The sequence below is a fragment of the Balearica regulorum genome, chromosome 5 (genome assembly GCF_011004875.1).
Source record: "Balearica regulorum gibbericeps isolate bBalReg1 chromosome 5, bBalReg1.pri, whole genome shotgun sequence".
Taxonomy (NCBI): domain Eukaryota; kingdom Metazoa; phylum Chordata; class Aves; order Gruiformes; family Gruidae; genus Balearica; species Balearica regulorum.
This window is the reverse complement of record NC_046188.1, coordinates 25,451,586-25,466,067: the sequence shown is the minus strand read 5'-3', so window position 1 is coordinate 25,466,067 and position 14,482 is coordinate 25,451,586. Positions and strand designations below refer to the sequence as shown.

Genomic DNA, 14,482 nt, shown 5'->3' with positions numbered 1-14,482 from the left:
TCTTTCTGTATTTGAGGAGAATGACTTGGATCACTGCTGGGTGTTGGTTCCATTGCTACTGGGTTTGGCTGTGATTTAGGTACTTGTATGGCACCATAAAGGTGTTTTTGACAGTGGTTATGGTTGCTGGCTGTGAGGTGCAGAAAGTTGATGGTGTGAAGCTTGGGGAGTGATGAAGAATAGAAGAGAATTCTGTTCACAAATGTGTTCAGCTTTTGAATACATTTCAGTGCTCTGTTGTGGCAGGACCTTTTCTCATGTTGGCCAAAATGAGAGATTGTGATAACGTTTGTAATTCAGGCCTGTGTAATTCCATCCTATCCCATCAGAAGCCCTGTTTTCTGCCATTGGAGCTCTTCTCTGCTCTTTGGTCAGCTGGGGCAGACTAAATAGGCTGCAGTACAAAACTACAGGGGCACAGTGAGCAGGACAATGTGGTACAAAACAGTTGCTGCTACAGAAGAAGCAGAGATCACTGAAAAGAGGTTATCATTAACCTCTTTGCCATAAATGCAGTCAAGGCATCAGGAGTCCCATTTGAGGCTGTGGGTGGGCATGGGAGCAAAGAGAAGGGTAAGGTCCATGTGCACTGACTGCTGCAGAGACAGGGTCACTTTAGTAAGCTTTTTTTAATTTTTTTTTTTAAGGCAGCAGGCCAATGGGGGAGAGTGCTTGCGGTGAATTCCTGGGAAAGTAAGGTCCTCAGGCTCCTAGAGGCTTTGCTGCACATCCATTTGACCCTGCTTGTCTTTTTGCCCTTTCAGGGTTCTCCAACCTCTCCCTTGGGGACCAGATGAGCCTCCTGCAGAGTGCCTGGATGGAAATCCTCATCCTGGGCATTGTGTACCGCTCCCTGCCGTATGAGGACAAGCTTGTCTATGCTGAGGACTACATCATGGATGAAGAGCACTCTCGTCTAACAGGGCTGCTGGAGCTCTACCTGGCCATCCTACAATTGGTGCGCCGCTACAAGAAGCTCAAGGTGGAAAAGGAGGAGTTTGTCACGCTCAAAGCTCTGGCCCTCGCCAACTCAGGTACAGCCCTGGCCCAGCCAGCCTCACAATCAGGGAGTCAAGGTCCAAGCTGTAGAGCCTGCTGCCCAAGACTCTGCTCTGCCTGTGTCATGCAACATCCTCAAGGCTCCGCTCTGTCCACAGAGCAGGACCTAAGCTTGGAGAGCAGGGAGAAATGAGGCTTGCCGTTGCTAGAGCCCCAGCTATGCTTCGGCCCTGTATTAGGGAGTGGAGTCAGGCAGGGATGGGCTGGCTGCCGGTTTCTGGCAGTAAAGGAAAGGCTGGGGAGCCCTTCTCCACTGGCAAGCTGACTCCAGTGCCGTGAGTTCAGAAAAGGGGATGTGGGCCACAGGTGCAGCCACCTCAGTAGTGTTGGTCAGTTACAGCAGACAGGGAAATCCTGGTCCCATTTTCAAATCCCACAAAAAGCTGTGGGACTGGGGCTGCCTGGGCCTGTCCTGGAGATGTTCAGTGACCGCAGACACTGAATCCCCCTTTAACTGGGACACAGAGTAGATCTGGATGGTAGAGAGTAAGACATGCTGGCAAGAAGCCTTATGTTGCCTGTTCCATTTCTTCTTGTGAAGAGGATGAGAAAGGCTTGGGCCCTCAGCCCAGTGCCTTCCATCTCAGTCTGGGGAGGGCTGCAGCCCTCAATCCAGCAGGCTGTGGGAGACACAAGAGGTGCTCTGTGCTGCACTGACGTTGCACAAAAGCCAGGCACATATTTGCTCGGTAGTACCTTCCGAAAGGGAAACTGCTAAAGTACTGCGTGATGAGGGCTCCCTCTATATCCCTTGAGTCTCATTGTCTCACATCAGATCTCCTTGCCGAACTGCATCATGCAGGTCACAGAACTCACCCTTGCAGCCCAACAGTGAGTCCAGTATTTGTGTTTGGCTAAAGCCCCCTTGCAGAAAGACACCCAGTGTGAAGCTGAAGGGATTAAAGAGGGGAAATCTACATCTTTCATGGTATCTGACTACTTCTCTCAGTTTAAAAAAAAGAAAAAAATGGCACCGTATCTTTAATGTCAGTTTGCTTGAGTTCAGGCTCCAGATACTGGTCTTTGTTGAGCTCTGTCCTATGACCCCAGGTCTGTTTACACCTGCCAGCTTGACACGATAAAGTTCCTGTTCCATAGTTGCATTCCTTGGCTATAGATGTATTACTTCAAGTGTAAACAAGTGGTCCATAATGCTGTGAGGCTGCCCTGTCCTCATCATTTTACACCATTCTGTTCCTCTTTGCCATCCATACTTCTTAGCAGCAGCAATTTAAAAGAAAAAAATAAATCACTTATAGCTCATTGATAAAAATGTTGAGTAGCATCTGGTTTTTTACTGATCCCTGTGGATTTCCACTAGAAAACTCCTCCTTCAGGGATGATTCACCACTGATAGATACTTTGAAATCTGTCATCTAGCCAGTTACTAATCAATTGAAAGTGTGCTTTATTGATATTGCATAGTGCTAATTTTTTAATGAGAATGTCCCATGGTGCTAAGCCAAGTGCCTTATAAAAGCCTAAGTCTATTATATCTATGCAGTTAACTTTATCAACCAAACTTGTAATCTCATCAGAGAATGAAATCAGGTTTGTTTGACAAGACCTCTATTCCAAAGTATTGTGTTGACTGGCAGTAGTTGTAATACCATTTTATAAGTCTTAATTGAACATCACTTTTTTTTTTCCTTTATTTTGCCCTGATTGACATCAGACTAGCATGGAAATTATCAGAGGAGACCTAGGAAAATATGTGCATCATTCAAACTTTTCCAGTCATTTTGAATTTCTCAAAAATACCAAGACTTGTTAATCGTTAATCTGCCCTAGATGGACCTCAGCCAGCAATTTTAGAACTCTTAAAGTGAAGTTACCCAGCTCTGCTGATTTCTGTAAAGTTTGTCCCTAACAGATGTCTAACATCTTCTTACATAAACAACAGACTAAGAAGTCTTCATCATCTTCATGTAACGTGGGTACATAATACTTCTTTTTTTCTAAACAGGACAGAAATACTCACTGAGGACTTCTGTCTCCTCTGCACTGCTATTAATAGTTTAATCATCTCCAGGTGAAAAGACCCCCCCTACAAATGGTCATTTTTCTTCTATTTCTTAAATATTTATAAAACTTCTTTACTGTCCTTAGCCCTTCGAGCCATGGATTTTCCTCCAATGTCCTTCACTTCCCTTATCGATTTTCTACACTTCATAACTTCTGATTCATATAAATTGCTATCTAGTTCCCTTTTTCAATTTCTCATATATTGCTTTTTTAGCTCTAATTGCTGCCTTCACTTTGCCACTGAACCAGGATGGGCAGATGGCCAAGGCTGGCCTCTGTCGATTGTGGGACGGTGGCTTTTGGCGATGTAATCAACTCTTGTTAAAGAATGTGCCTCCCGTCTACCAGGAAGGTCACAGGATTAAACAGGGAGAAGGGTTCCTCAGAGGGGCTGAAGTGCTAAGGTAGTGGTTGTGACAGGATAAGTGTGACTCCAGGACATTTATTTGGGCCATGCTGTGAGCAGAGACACTGCAGGACCTGAGCCTCGGTGCTGTCAAGTTCTTCACGGTGCAACAAAAGCACTCTCTGCTGATGTTGCTCACTGCACTGGCAGGACTAAGTCCAGGGTAAGCCTCATGGAACAGTCTGCATCAGGACTGGAGAAACACTGAGCAAAGACAGAGCAGAACCACCAACACTCATCAGCTGCTTTGGGGTTCTACTGCAGTGCTGTGGAGTAAAGAAGCCAAGGTAAGAGTCAGGAGGTGCAGCCCAAAGTGTATTCTCAGCTGGATGGGAAAAATCCATTCTGACTTCATGGGTTTCTCCTAGTGCAGCTATGTAGGAGCATAATCCACAAAAATCCTGCTTTGTTATTTGTATTGGAACATATGAAAGTAAAGCATGAGATCTCATTTTTCATGTAATTAAAGCCTCTCACAACACACACATAAGGAAGCTACAATAGGGCAATGTAACCTTCACAGTCAACCTTCACATTCTTTTAAAGTAAGTTATTAGTGTATTTTTGACACGGAGTAAACTTGCAGAGCCTGCATGTATGTGTTTGCATGCAAATAGCTGATTCCTAAAACGGTAGGAATGCAGACTACCTCTGGGCCAGGCCTCAGCTCCTGTGGGTCAGAGACAGGGTTTAAAGCTGAGCACTTAGATTAGCACCTGTGCTGCCTAGACCGCTTTCTGCCTTGCTTCCCATATAGATGAATTCCTGAATTTCCCCTGTCCCTGCTGGGTGTAATTGCTTATGCAACCCAGCTTCTAGGGACTTTCCCCTCCTCCATACAGCCCTGAGCATATTGACCCTTTGTTTCTAGGAATTAAAACAAATGAAAAAGAAGTGGGAGCTCACACACTGCTCGTTAGACAAGAAGCTGACAATAGGCCGGCCTTGCCAGAGCTGTGGCTGATCTCTGAGTCCTCAGTGTAATGCACCAAGGACACACCTGCTGGGACAAAGATAATTCAAGCAAACTCTGTCTTTAGTAAGTGCATTTTAGAGAGCTGAGAAATGATTTCTTAATGCCCAGAGCAGCAGGCAAGTCCCAACAACACAATATGATCACCCATTTTTTGACAGAGTAAGGGTGCTATAGACTTGTTACCCTTCAGAGGCAGCAGTCCCTTCTTAGGCATTCCTAGGTCCTCTTTCCTCAAGAAAACAAATTGATCAACCTGTGCTGAGCTCTCCAGGTTAGCATGCAGCACATGTTCATTTAAGGACATCCCAGACTGCCCAAACCTTATTTCCCCTTTTTTTTCCGCAATGTATTTTAGTGCTGAGATGGAGTGAGCAAGGTCTGGATCTAGCAAGGGGATGTGTAGCAAATTCTGTACTAGTAGGTCCTGTGAGGTCCCTGCTCCTCCTGCTCCTGCCAGAAGCTGCAAGAAAAGAGTCGGGTGAGGAGGCAGTGGGGCTTGTCCATTCTCACACCTGCCCTGTACCCCATGCCAGCAGTGCTCGAGAAGGGCTCCCGACATGAAGCTTCACTTCTGGGCCAGCTGACCCTCAGGGACATGGTCAGGCAGCCTCCTTCCACCTCAGTGCTCTGACAGCTGTAAGAATTCATAGCTATTGATTTTGTAATTAACAGTTTATCAATGCCATCGACACCAGCTCACTGATGGATTGCAAGGAAATTAATCCTGCAATGTTATTTTATTTTTTGCAGTCAGCTGCCAATTTTGAGCTTCTTTCAGCAAAGAGTGGGGGAGTGGGGCAGGCTTTGATCTTTATTTCCCCAATTCCTCTCCCTGTATCCATCTGGTTATTCAGTGCTGTTAAGTCTCATCACCTTACAGAAGTCAGATGGCAGAAGGATACAGCTTTGGCATTCTGTCTACTGTACAGCAGCATCAGTACGCAAAACCATAGCACCCACTTTGAGCTGAAGCATGGCTTGTTGCCTGGTGCTTTTAGCACCCACTGGGGTCTGCAAATTCTGGGCTGTGATTACTTCTCCCCCTTGTGCCCCTAGCCAGAAGGACATTAAACAGAAAGGCTGGAGGACATTTCTCTCCAAGCTCCAGCTCTTGATGCTTCCAGTCTCCAAAATTACCTTTGCAACTTGGCAGGAAACAGATTCCACTCACTTCTCCTGGATGGTGCACGGAAATTTTCCAGGGGTGCTACCTGGCTGGGAGAAGTTGCCAGACTGACTTGGCAACATGCTTCTCCCTCCGTTTTTCAGAATCAGCTTCTGTGGCTAGCTCAGGTCACTGTGATGACCTACCAGCCCTTCTCTGAGCTTCTTTGCCTTGTCTCTTGGATACAAAAAACAAATGCAGCAAGGACAATCCCTCCTCAGTAGGCTTCTTGGAAATACAACCCTTTAATATCCTCTAATTAGTACATTCCTTCCAAACAGCTTCTTAAACAGCTTTCTTGCTAGACATAATATTTTCCCAACTGTTTTAATACTTTATAAATCATGCATCATAAACAGCATTTACTGTACATGTATCTTATGAAATTCACAGTCTGTAATTTGTGTTGCACTCTCCATAGAGATGACACATACTTCTAGAGAGATTTTGGCACTTCAGCCAGCTTTCTTCCCCTTCACTGCTGTCACACTGAGGAACCCATGTCCTCACATTTGTGTTGTATATGTGCGGACTGAGCCAGAGCACTGGCACGCTAGCCTGGCTGCAGTGGCAGACGGTGCAGCTACGTGTTTGCACGTGTGCTTGCCATAGTGTCCCTTTGCTGCTGCTTCTGGATTCATTGCCCTGTGGCAGGAATCTTTATCAGTGGGTTTGGTATCGATTAAAGGTCTCTGAACAATGAAGACAAGGGAACAGTGTCTCCAGCTCTGTCAGGGTTGTAAGGAAGAAGCAAGTAGCAGCAAGATGAAAGGGAGAAAAACCTTCAGTGATGCTGTGCCTGGTTAGCTTCTCTAATCTATCCTCTCTGCTCTTTGGTGCTGCCCTCTGTCACTGTGACTTGCCCACAAGTTTAGCAGCCTGTGTTCAACTTGGGTTCCCCAGCTCGACCCCGGACTGGGTCACTACCAGCTACCTTTGCTACAGAGACATACCAAGGAGCTGTGCTGGCCTCACAAACCCTGCTGGCCCCTCCGGCAACTTGTAGAAATCTAACTGGTAGCCTAAGGGAAGAGGCCTTGCAGGAGGTGCGGGTTTCCTTTACTGAAGCGTGAAGCTCCCTGAGCAGCTGCTGGCGATCTCTGAAAACAGGGGCATATGCACAAAGGTGGGGCTGGCAACACCCATGGGCACACTGGTTGTGACCTACTGGGGCTTTTCTGTCTTGCTGACACCCTGAGCAGCTGCATGGCAATTAGGCAGTTTAGACAGATGAAGCACTATAGCAGTGTTAATTATTCTTAATAAGATTGCTCCCAAGCGGCAGCACAGCAGCTGCTGCCCCTTGCAGGGTGACTCTCCCCATAAGGAGCATGGAGGGCAAGTGAATGTGCAAGGCACAAAGTCCCCCGGCTGACCCCTGCACAGCCTTGGAGTGGCTGGCAATATGGGCAGCCCACAGGCCACAATGGGTCACCCACCCCTTGCAGCCTTACTGTCCCTGCACTGCTAGGGCCAACTCGTTGGGCTGGTGCCGAACTTCACAGCAGCAGCACCGACACCTGCCAGCAAGGTGTTTGTTTTCCCTTAAGAAACAAAACGACAACAACACCCCCAAAAAAACCCCCAAACAAACAAACAAAACCAAAACAAAAAAACCCCAACCAAAACCCCAAAAAACAGAAAAGTAAGAAAAGGAAAGAAAGCATCGTTAGCTTCAGGACCATGAAGGATTTCCTTCCTCATGTCTGACTTGTCTGTTTGCTGACTTTTTCTCCCTCCCCCCAGACTCCATGCACATAGAGGACATGGATGCAGTGCAGAAACTCCAGGACCTTCTCCACGAAGCCCTGCAGGACTACGAGCTGAGTCAGCGCAACGAGGAGCCCCGGCGAGCTGGCAAGCTGCTCCTGACCTTGCCTCTCCTGCGGCAGACGGCTGCCAAAGCTGTGCAGCACTTCTACAGCATCAAACTGCAGGGCAAGGTTCCTATGCATAAACTCTTCCTAGAAATGCTAGAGGCAAAGGTCTGACAGCCCCAGCGCCAGCCGACAGTGGCGGGGGAACAAACTAGAAACAAAGATGCAGACACCGGAGCAATCCAAACAGCAGCAGCAGCCACCGCCGGCTTTTATCTCCAATCATTTATTATGGAAGAATTATTTAATGTCTATCTGTCGGCGTGACTGCAAAAATCTCATGTACAGGAGGGGGGAAACTCTTTTAATCAGTCACCTGTTTCTCTTTTTTTTTGTTTGTTTTCTCTGTGGGAAATACCAGAATATGCTCTTGCACTTGTTGAGGCGGTCATCGGGGCTCAGCCCCTCTGAGCAGTGATGCTCTCAGTGCTGTCCAGGCCGCCTGCTCCCCAGCTCCCTCCACCAGTGCAGGAGGGGGAGTGGGGACAGAAGCAGGAAGAGAGGAAGAATAGAGTCAATATAAACTTTATATGCTGGTGTTGTGAGGGGTCAGATAGAAAGGGAAGCAGCCAGGGTCCTTTTTGTCACCTTTCTGGCTCTAATCATAGAGCAGATACTCCTTTGGACAACAGTGCTGCTGGACCTCTCCTGATCAAAATGGCCGCCTCCCAGGCTCCTCTAGCGACAGCTAACACTTGTACATACAGGCCCCACTTCTTACCGGGAAAGATGCTCCTAACTCTGTAAGATATTCTGCGACCTTGTACAGTGTGTCATTACGCCTGGCTAGTCCCTCCCATGTACAATCCCCGCAGGCCCCTGAAGAGGTAGGATGTATGACCCTGAGAGAATGCAAGTCTCCTTTTCCCAGATGGCAAGAAAAAGAGAAAAGAGCCCGATGTTATGCTTCAGTGCTGGGTTGACTTGATAATCTCTGTGTCCTCTCCTATGTGGTGCTAACTACAATTCTTCCACACTTTTCACCCCGTAGTGTATCGGAACCTGCCTCTTCAGCTCAGCTGAGTGCCATTCCCCACTTGTTCCTTGCGGCAGAGAAGACAAGGCTTTGTCTGCATGGTTACTGCCCAAGTATAAATACAGCCCAAACCAGGGCTTTCCTAGAGTTCATTAAAGTGATAGCTCTTTGCCTCCACAGAGACTTAGGCTTATTGCCAGATGCTAGTTAGGAATCAAGGGCACTGCTTTTCAGAGGAGGCAGCTCTTGAGCCTGAGAGATTGCTTTTTTGTGGCAGCCTAGGGAAATAAGAGGGTGGCATGAAACCCCTGATATCCCAACTACTGTCTTCCCCTGCCTCATCCCATTATCCTCAACAGCAGCAAAAGAGCTAGCATAGGTTATACCTGGGCCTGGTAAGAGGTTTTCTCGCTGATGGGAAAGCAAATACCTGACCTCGAGGTGGTGAGAGAAGAAGTGGGGGCATGTTTATTTACTCCTCTCGTGTAACCAGGTTCCTGCTGTCTCCAAGGCCTGGTTTAGATCTACTGCCTAAGCCACAACTGCTGCCTCCCCCAGTAGCCAGAGGGAAATGTGGGTGACTGACAAAGCTGGCTGTTGGCGTTCTCTGAGATTTTATTTTCTAGGTCACTTAGTTTTGAGCCAGCCTGAACTGATGCAACCTGAACGCATTGTCTGTTTTGTGGTCAGTGGCATGGCAGTAGAGCTGAGAAAAAGCCTCTGAGCTACATTTGAGACACCGCTAGCTCTACTGCTTCTGTTCCCCTCAAGCTTCCATCCCTTCCTGGCTAGCCCAGGAGACATGTGGTGTGGCAGAGTGGTTACTTGCCCCTCCCCCAGCAGGAAGCCTTCCGAACTGGGGTTGAGCTGTGCGATCAGGGAGACACTGGGTGCTTGTTTTCTACTGGAGCACAACATGTCACAGCCAGGCCATCAGTGCTGCAGAACTGACCCAGGCTAGCTCAGAGACTGAGGGCACTAACTGATGCTGACCTCTCAGCTCTTGTTGCCAGCCCGCTCCTGGTACTTGGGTTAGTTCAGTTCCATCTCCTTTGAGTTTTCGTCACACAGAGCTACACAGTCGTAGCTACTCCCGCTCATGTTGTACTCACTTCATAAAAGGAATTTAGTCTTGCTTCAGGCACATTAGTAAACCAACAGAGACCTAAGGGGCAGAAGGCACGTGGGAGCTGGGACTGCTTCCATGCTCACAGTGGTAGCAATTATACAGTGGCCTTGTGCTTTGAACAGATACTTGTGCTTCCCTCCCCAGCTCCCTCCCAGAGGCAGCTAGGGAGAAAATGAGAGGCTTTTGGTTGTGCTCAAGATCCCTGTACCCATCTGTGACTGAGAGGGACCAAAGAGAAATGCACGCCATCACTATAGAGTGAGCTTGTCATGTGCTGCACCTTGGCAACTCCTTCCAGCTGTGGTATGAATGCTCTCACAAATGTGCTGGGTTGCACTATCGCCTGTTAAGTTTCACTCACTTGACCGCTGTTGCTTCCCTGCTGAGTGCCACCCCAGCTCAGCCACAGCACATTGTGTCCTGACCAGCTGTGCAAAGGTAGCTATCCCAAAATGGGCTGAAAAGATCCTAAGAAGCAATTCTTACTTTGTTGGACCCTGGCTGGAAAGGTCACTTACCAAAAAAAAAAAAAAAAAAAAAAAAAGCTCTTCCTGCTTTGTTGTATTTGGACTCAGGCCTGCTTTCCAGAAGAAGGGAGAGAGCTATTTACAAAACATGATTCTGGAGAACTGCTGAGTTAGCTTCTAGCCCACAGAGTCTGCTGGCTATTTAGCATAGGGCTATGGTATGCAGGCAACTCCTGCCTTGGCAGAACAATATAAAGATACCAGATTTTTTTTTTTCCCAGGACCTTCTTTCTCCATTACAGCTGCACAACCTTGGAGCCCATCTGGATATCCCCAATTACTTCAAGATAATATGCCTAGAAATGTTTGCATTGCTTCTGAAATAGGATGGGAACTGAACCAGGCAGTAATTAGCATATATTAATCTCTTTAAGCAAGGAATGCAAACTCTTCCCAGGAACTAGGACAGAAACACCCGTCTAGATTTAACTCTTAAAAGGCTTGTACCATCTTAAATTGGGACCCAGGTCAGGTCTCTTGGGCCCTTCAGACCAGTGCAGGAATCACACACATTTCTTCCTAGTTGTTCTGATCTGCTGTGCATCACTAGCACTATGACACTGCCACAACTGAGGAGCATGTCCAGCTACGTAGTGAGCTGGGCTTGCAGAGAAGGGCAACATCTTAGTGTAGTTCTCCTAGTGCGCTTTGAAGTAGGAAATGGGGCTTCAGCAGCTGCTTAGGTCTTTGAATGCTCACAGTCTCTTACAAAAAGGTCTGGGGATGTGGAAGTTGAGACATAAACTAGGAAATGGATTCTGAGTCAGTGCTCTTTATGCTGTTCATTTCTAAGGTAGGAGTCACAGAGCGCCATACAGCTGTAAGAGATGATGGAGCTTGAGCCTTGGGACACAAATGGGCTCTACAACTTAAAGAAAAGCACGGCTGTAGAGGTAAGTGTTTCAGTGACAGTGAATAAGCATGAAGCCCACATCCAGCAGCTGTGGTAAAAGCAGCTCCAGCCCCTGATTTGCATGTGTGGATAACAGAAACCACATACCCGTCAGCTACTAGAAAAGGTAATTCTTCCCAAGTGACCAGCCTTTCTGCATTGGGCACATTCCTCTCTGAGAACAGCAGTGTCTGGCCTGTAATGCAAAATAAATTTCATGGGGATCAATTAAAAGGGAAGGTAAAATACCACACAATTAGGTTTCTGGGGAAACTTGGGCATTACATCTCGCAGCAAAACTGTGAAGCTATAACCCCACACAACAATCAGAACCTTGCAGTATTGCTCATGCTAAGGGGGCATTATTTTTCTCTTTGTAAGCTAAGTCATCTCTTTTTTTAAACTATTACAAATATATAAAATAAAACATGCTGCACCAGAAACGTGTAAGCAGCTATTAGAGGGGAAAGTCATTGAGAAAGACCCTAGAATGTAACTTGTTGAGCTTTTATTACCAATGGGAGCTGAGAAAAAGAGCTTTCACTTTGTATCCACAAGCTAGAATCAATCATGTGGCCAAAGGCCACTGTGGTGTTCTTGTGGGTGGGTTATATGGAGAAGCCAGAGAGACAGAGGCTGTGAGAATGATGCAGGGAGTTATAGACAGTGAAATAAACAGTATCTACTTAACTATTATCTGCTCCTTAAAAAAAAAAAAAAAGAAAAAAAACCTGTTAAATAAATTGTATTCTTGTGGTACAGGTCATTTCAAACAAAACAAGAAATAAAACACAGAAATGTAAAAACTAACCCAGACAGAGTAATGTTTATTGTGTTTAGGAGCTGCTCTGTTCTGTCCCTTGGGATGCACATAACCCCACAGAAGAGGCTGGGGTGGGGGAAGGTGTGGTTTGGGCATTCTGATTAATGGGAGGAGAGCCCCAGCCCTTGCAATTAGAAACATTCATTTGGTGTTTTCCCATGTCCAGAAAAGAAAATCTCAGCAAGCTTCTGAGTTTTTGTGAGACTAGCTTTGCTGAGGACTGGTTGGACAGGCCCTGCTGTCAGTCTCTGCCATGGACTGCTCTGTTTCTTCCACTCACCCATTTTCTCCCCACAATCTACACTTCACTGATGCAAGGAATAAATATGAGCTAGCGATGAAAAAGCCTTGAAGTTGTTCCAGTGAAAAACAAAATCTGTAATCATAAAATAGACCACTGGCTTAAACCCAACAGTGACATCATAAGTGTTGCAAGCATTACAGCAGCTGTCTAGTGCTTATAAAGTGTGTGCAAGTGCTGAAGTCATGGCATTTGCATTGATCTAGTGGTCAGGTGGTGCAGCAGGGCAAGCTCATGTCTGCTTGAGAAAGCAGAAGGAAACGTGCTGTGGTAATTGGGGCAGAGACGTGAAAAACAAGGACGCCAGGTTTTTATTCTACCTCTGTTGAGCAGACAGCACCACACCCTGTGTAAGCACTGCTATCTCTGCACATGTCACTTAGCCAACATGGGTATGTCCTTCTTCCAGGCAATGGCACTCACTGGGATGATGTGTCTAAACAGGCTCAATCAGAAGCAGCACAATCCCTTTCCAAGTTCACACAGGCACCTCGCAGCCTCCCCCACAGCCCACCTGCACCAAGTGCTCAGGCCCTCTGAATGTTATATCTGGTCACAGAAGGTTTGGATTTAGCCACCACAGTAGGACTTTAAACCTTACTTTACTCTGGGTTAAATATAGCACAGTGATAGTCAATCTGTGGCTTTGCGAAAGGGAGTAATTTTGGAGTTCTGAAAAGTTGATGTGGCACCTGGAGCTGCCGGTGTCAAGAGATCGGTAGGGGTAGCCAGAGGACTATGGGGAGCCTGGGCCCCACTGGTCTGTCTCTTCAAACACCATTCAAGGGACATAAGCTTTCCTCAGTCCTTCCTTCTAAAGTGGCAACTGCCTTCCTTACATTTCCTGGGCACCCTTCTGCTTTGTCTAGGTTTTCTAGGCTTTCCTTACTTGCCTTATTATTTTTCAATCACACTGCAATTAAAAAAAGGGGGGGGGGGGGCAGGCATTGTCTTTATATTAAGCACACTATGCACTGGGAGAAACTGAGACCAACCTGACATTTCCTCTTACAGAAGAGCTTCACAGGAATCATTAGAAAAATATTCTATTTTCTTTGATTAACTGGGGACAGAAGGAGGTTTCTTTACTAATCCATGTTGAATTCTCTAAACACATTTCTGTCCCCCAAGTTAAAGGCATGTTTAACTGCTAGGATATGTTCTCAAGCTCCAAATATTAAAACATTATTGCAGTAGTTGTTTGTGGCTACCTGCCCACAAAATAAAAATGAAAACAAACAAGATTTTTCTCTTTCAGGCTAAGGTATCACATAGGGAATCAAAGCAAACATTAGCTGATGTACAGAAAACTTCAGTGATCAACTTTCCAGTAACAGAAAGCTGGAGAGGTTGTGCTGTGTGCCTGGCTTTCTTTACAAAGACATTCTCTCCCACTGCAACCAATTTGAAATGACACCATGGCAAAACCTGAATACCTGCTCCTGGGGGGGGCGGGAGGACTAGCCCAGCAGTGTTCTGGGGTGGCTGGAAGAGACAGAGGCTGAGAAGTGAGCAACTAATGAGAGCTGGGTTTAGAAAGCACAAGGATGGTTCAGCAAAACACAACAGCCCTGCTGCCGGCCAGCCAAAAACAACAGCTTTGCTCCAAAAGAACTGTGGCCAGTGAGTCTCTTTACAGTAGTGCTAATCAGCTTTGAGAGGCCCATCATGCTTCTGGTCTCGGTGTGCTTCCTTCCACAGAGCTTGGGTGAGGCTAGAAAAGTCTTCAGCTCTGGGAGTAGCAGGATCCAAATAACTACAAATAGGAGTGATGTCACAGGAAAGATCAGAACTGGCCAAAGGCTCAAAGCGTCTTTTGTGAGAAAAACTGAGATGACAGACAACAGCTACCACTGACACATCACAGATTTGCTAAAGATTTCAGTGCTTCACTGAGCCCTTTGTAAATCATCTAACCAGTCCCACGCTGACTGCAACCGGCTCCTGGCAGCGTGCACAGCACATGCAGAAACAGCTGTTCCGGTTCAGACCACAGGCCCATTTAGGCCAGTGTCCCTCTCAGCTGAAGTGGCCAGCAGCAGCTGACCAGAGAAGAACATAAAAACAGGGCACGGAGGTATAATTAAGTCTTCCAGTGATGTAAGGATCAAAGACTACCTGAGGTAGAGATGAGGTCTTTGCATTTAACAACCCCCCAATGCTTTTTCTTACATTAATTTCTCCAGTCCTGTTTTGAAGCACAAGTGTTCAGCCCCCGCAGCAATGAGTTCCATGGGCCAGTGCTCAGAGAAGTATCATCTTTGCCTGTTCTGAACATGGCATCAGCTCATCCTATTTCATGCTCCTACAGCTTGTATTAGCAGAC

At 46.7% G+C, this 14,482-nt stretch overlaps 1 protein-coding gene across 6 annotated transcripts in view; it reads left to right on the top strand.

The window, feature by feature from the left end:
• ESRRB (estrogen related receptor beta) overlaps nt 1–11,839 on the top strand; it is a 161,132-nt gene extending 149,293 nt beyond the window's left edge. For all 6 annotated transcript variants that reach the window (XM_075753834.1, XM_075753835.1, XM_075753836.1 and 3 more), the window contains 2 exons: nt 765–1,034; nt 7,378–11,839. In XM_075753834.1, coding sequence (XP_075609949.1) covers nt 765–1,034; nt 7,378–7,622 — 515 coding nt within the window. In that variant the 3' untranslated portion in view covers nt 7,623–11,839. The remainder of the gene's footprint in view (nt 1–764; nt 1,035–7,377) is intronic.
• The last annotated feature ends 2,643 nt before the right edge of the window (nt 11,840–14,482 follow it).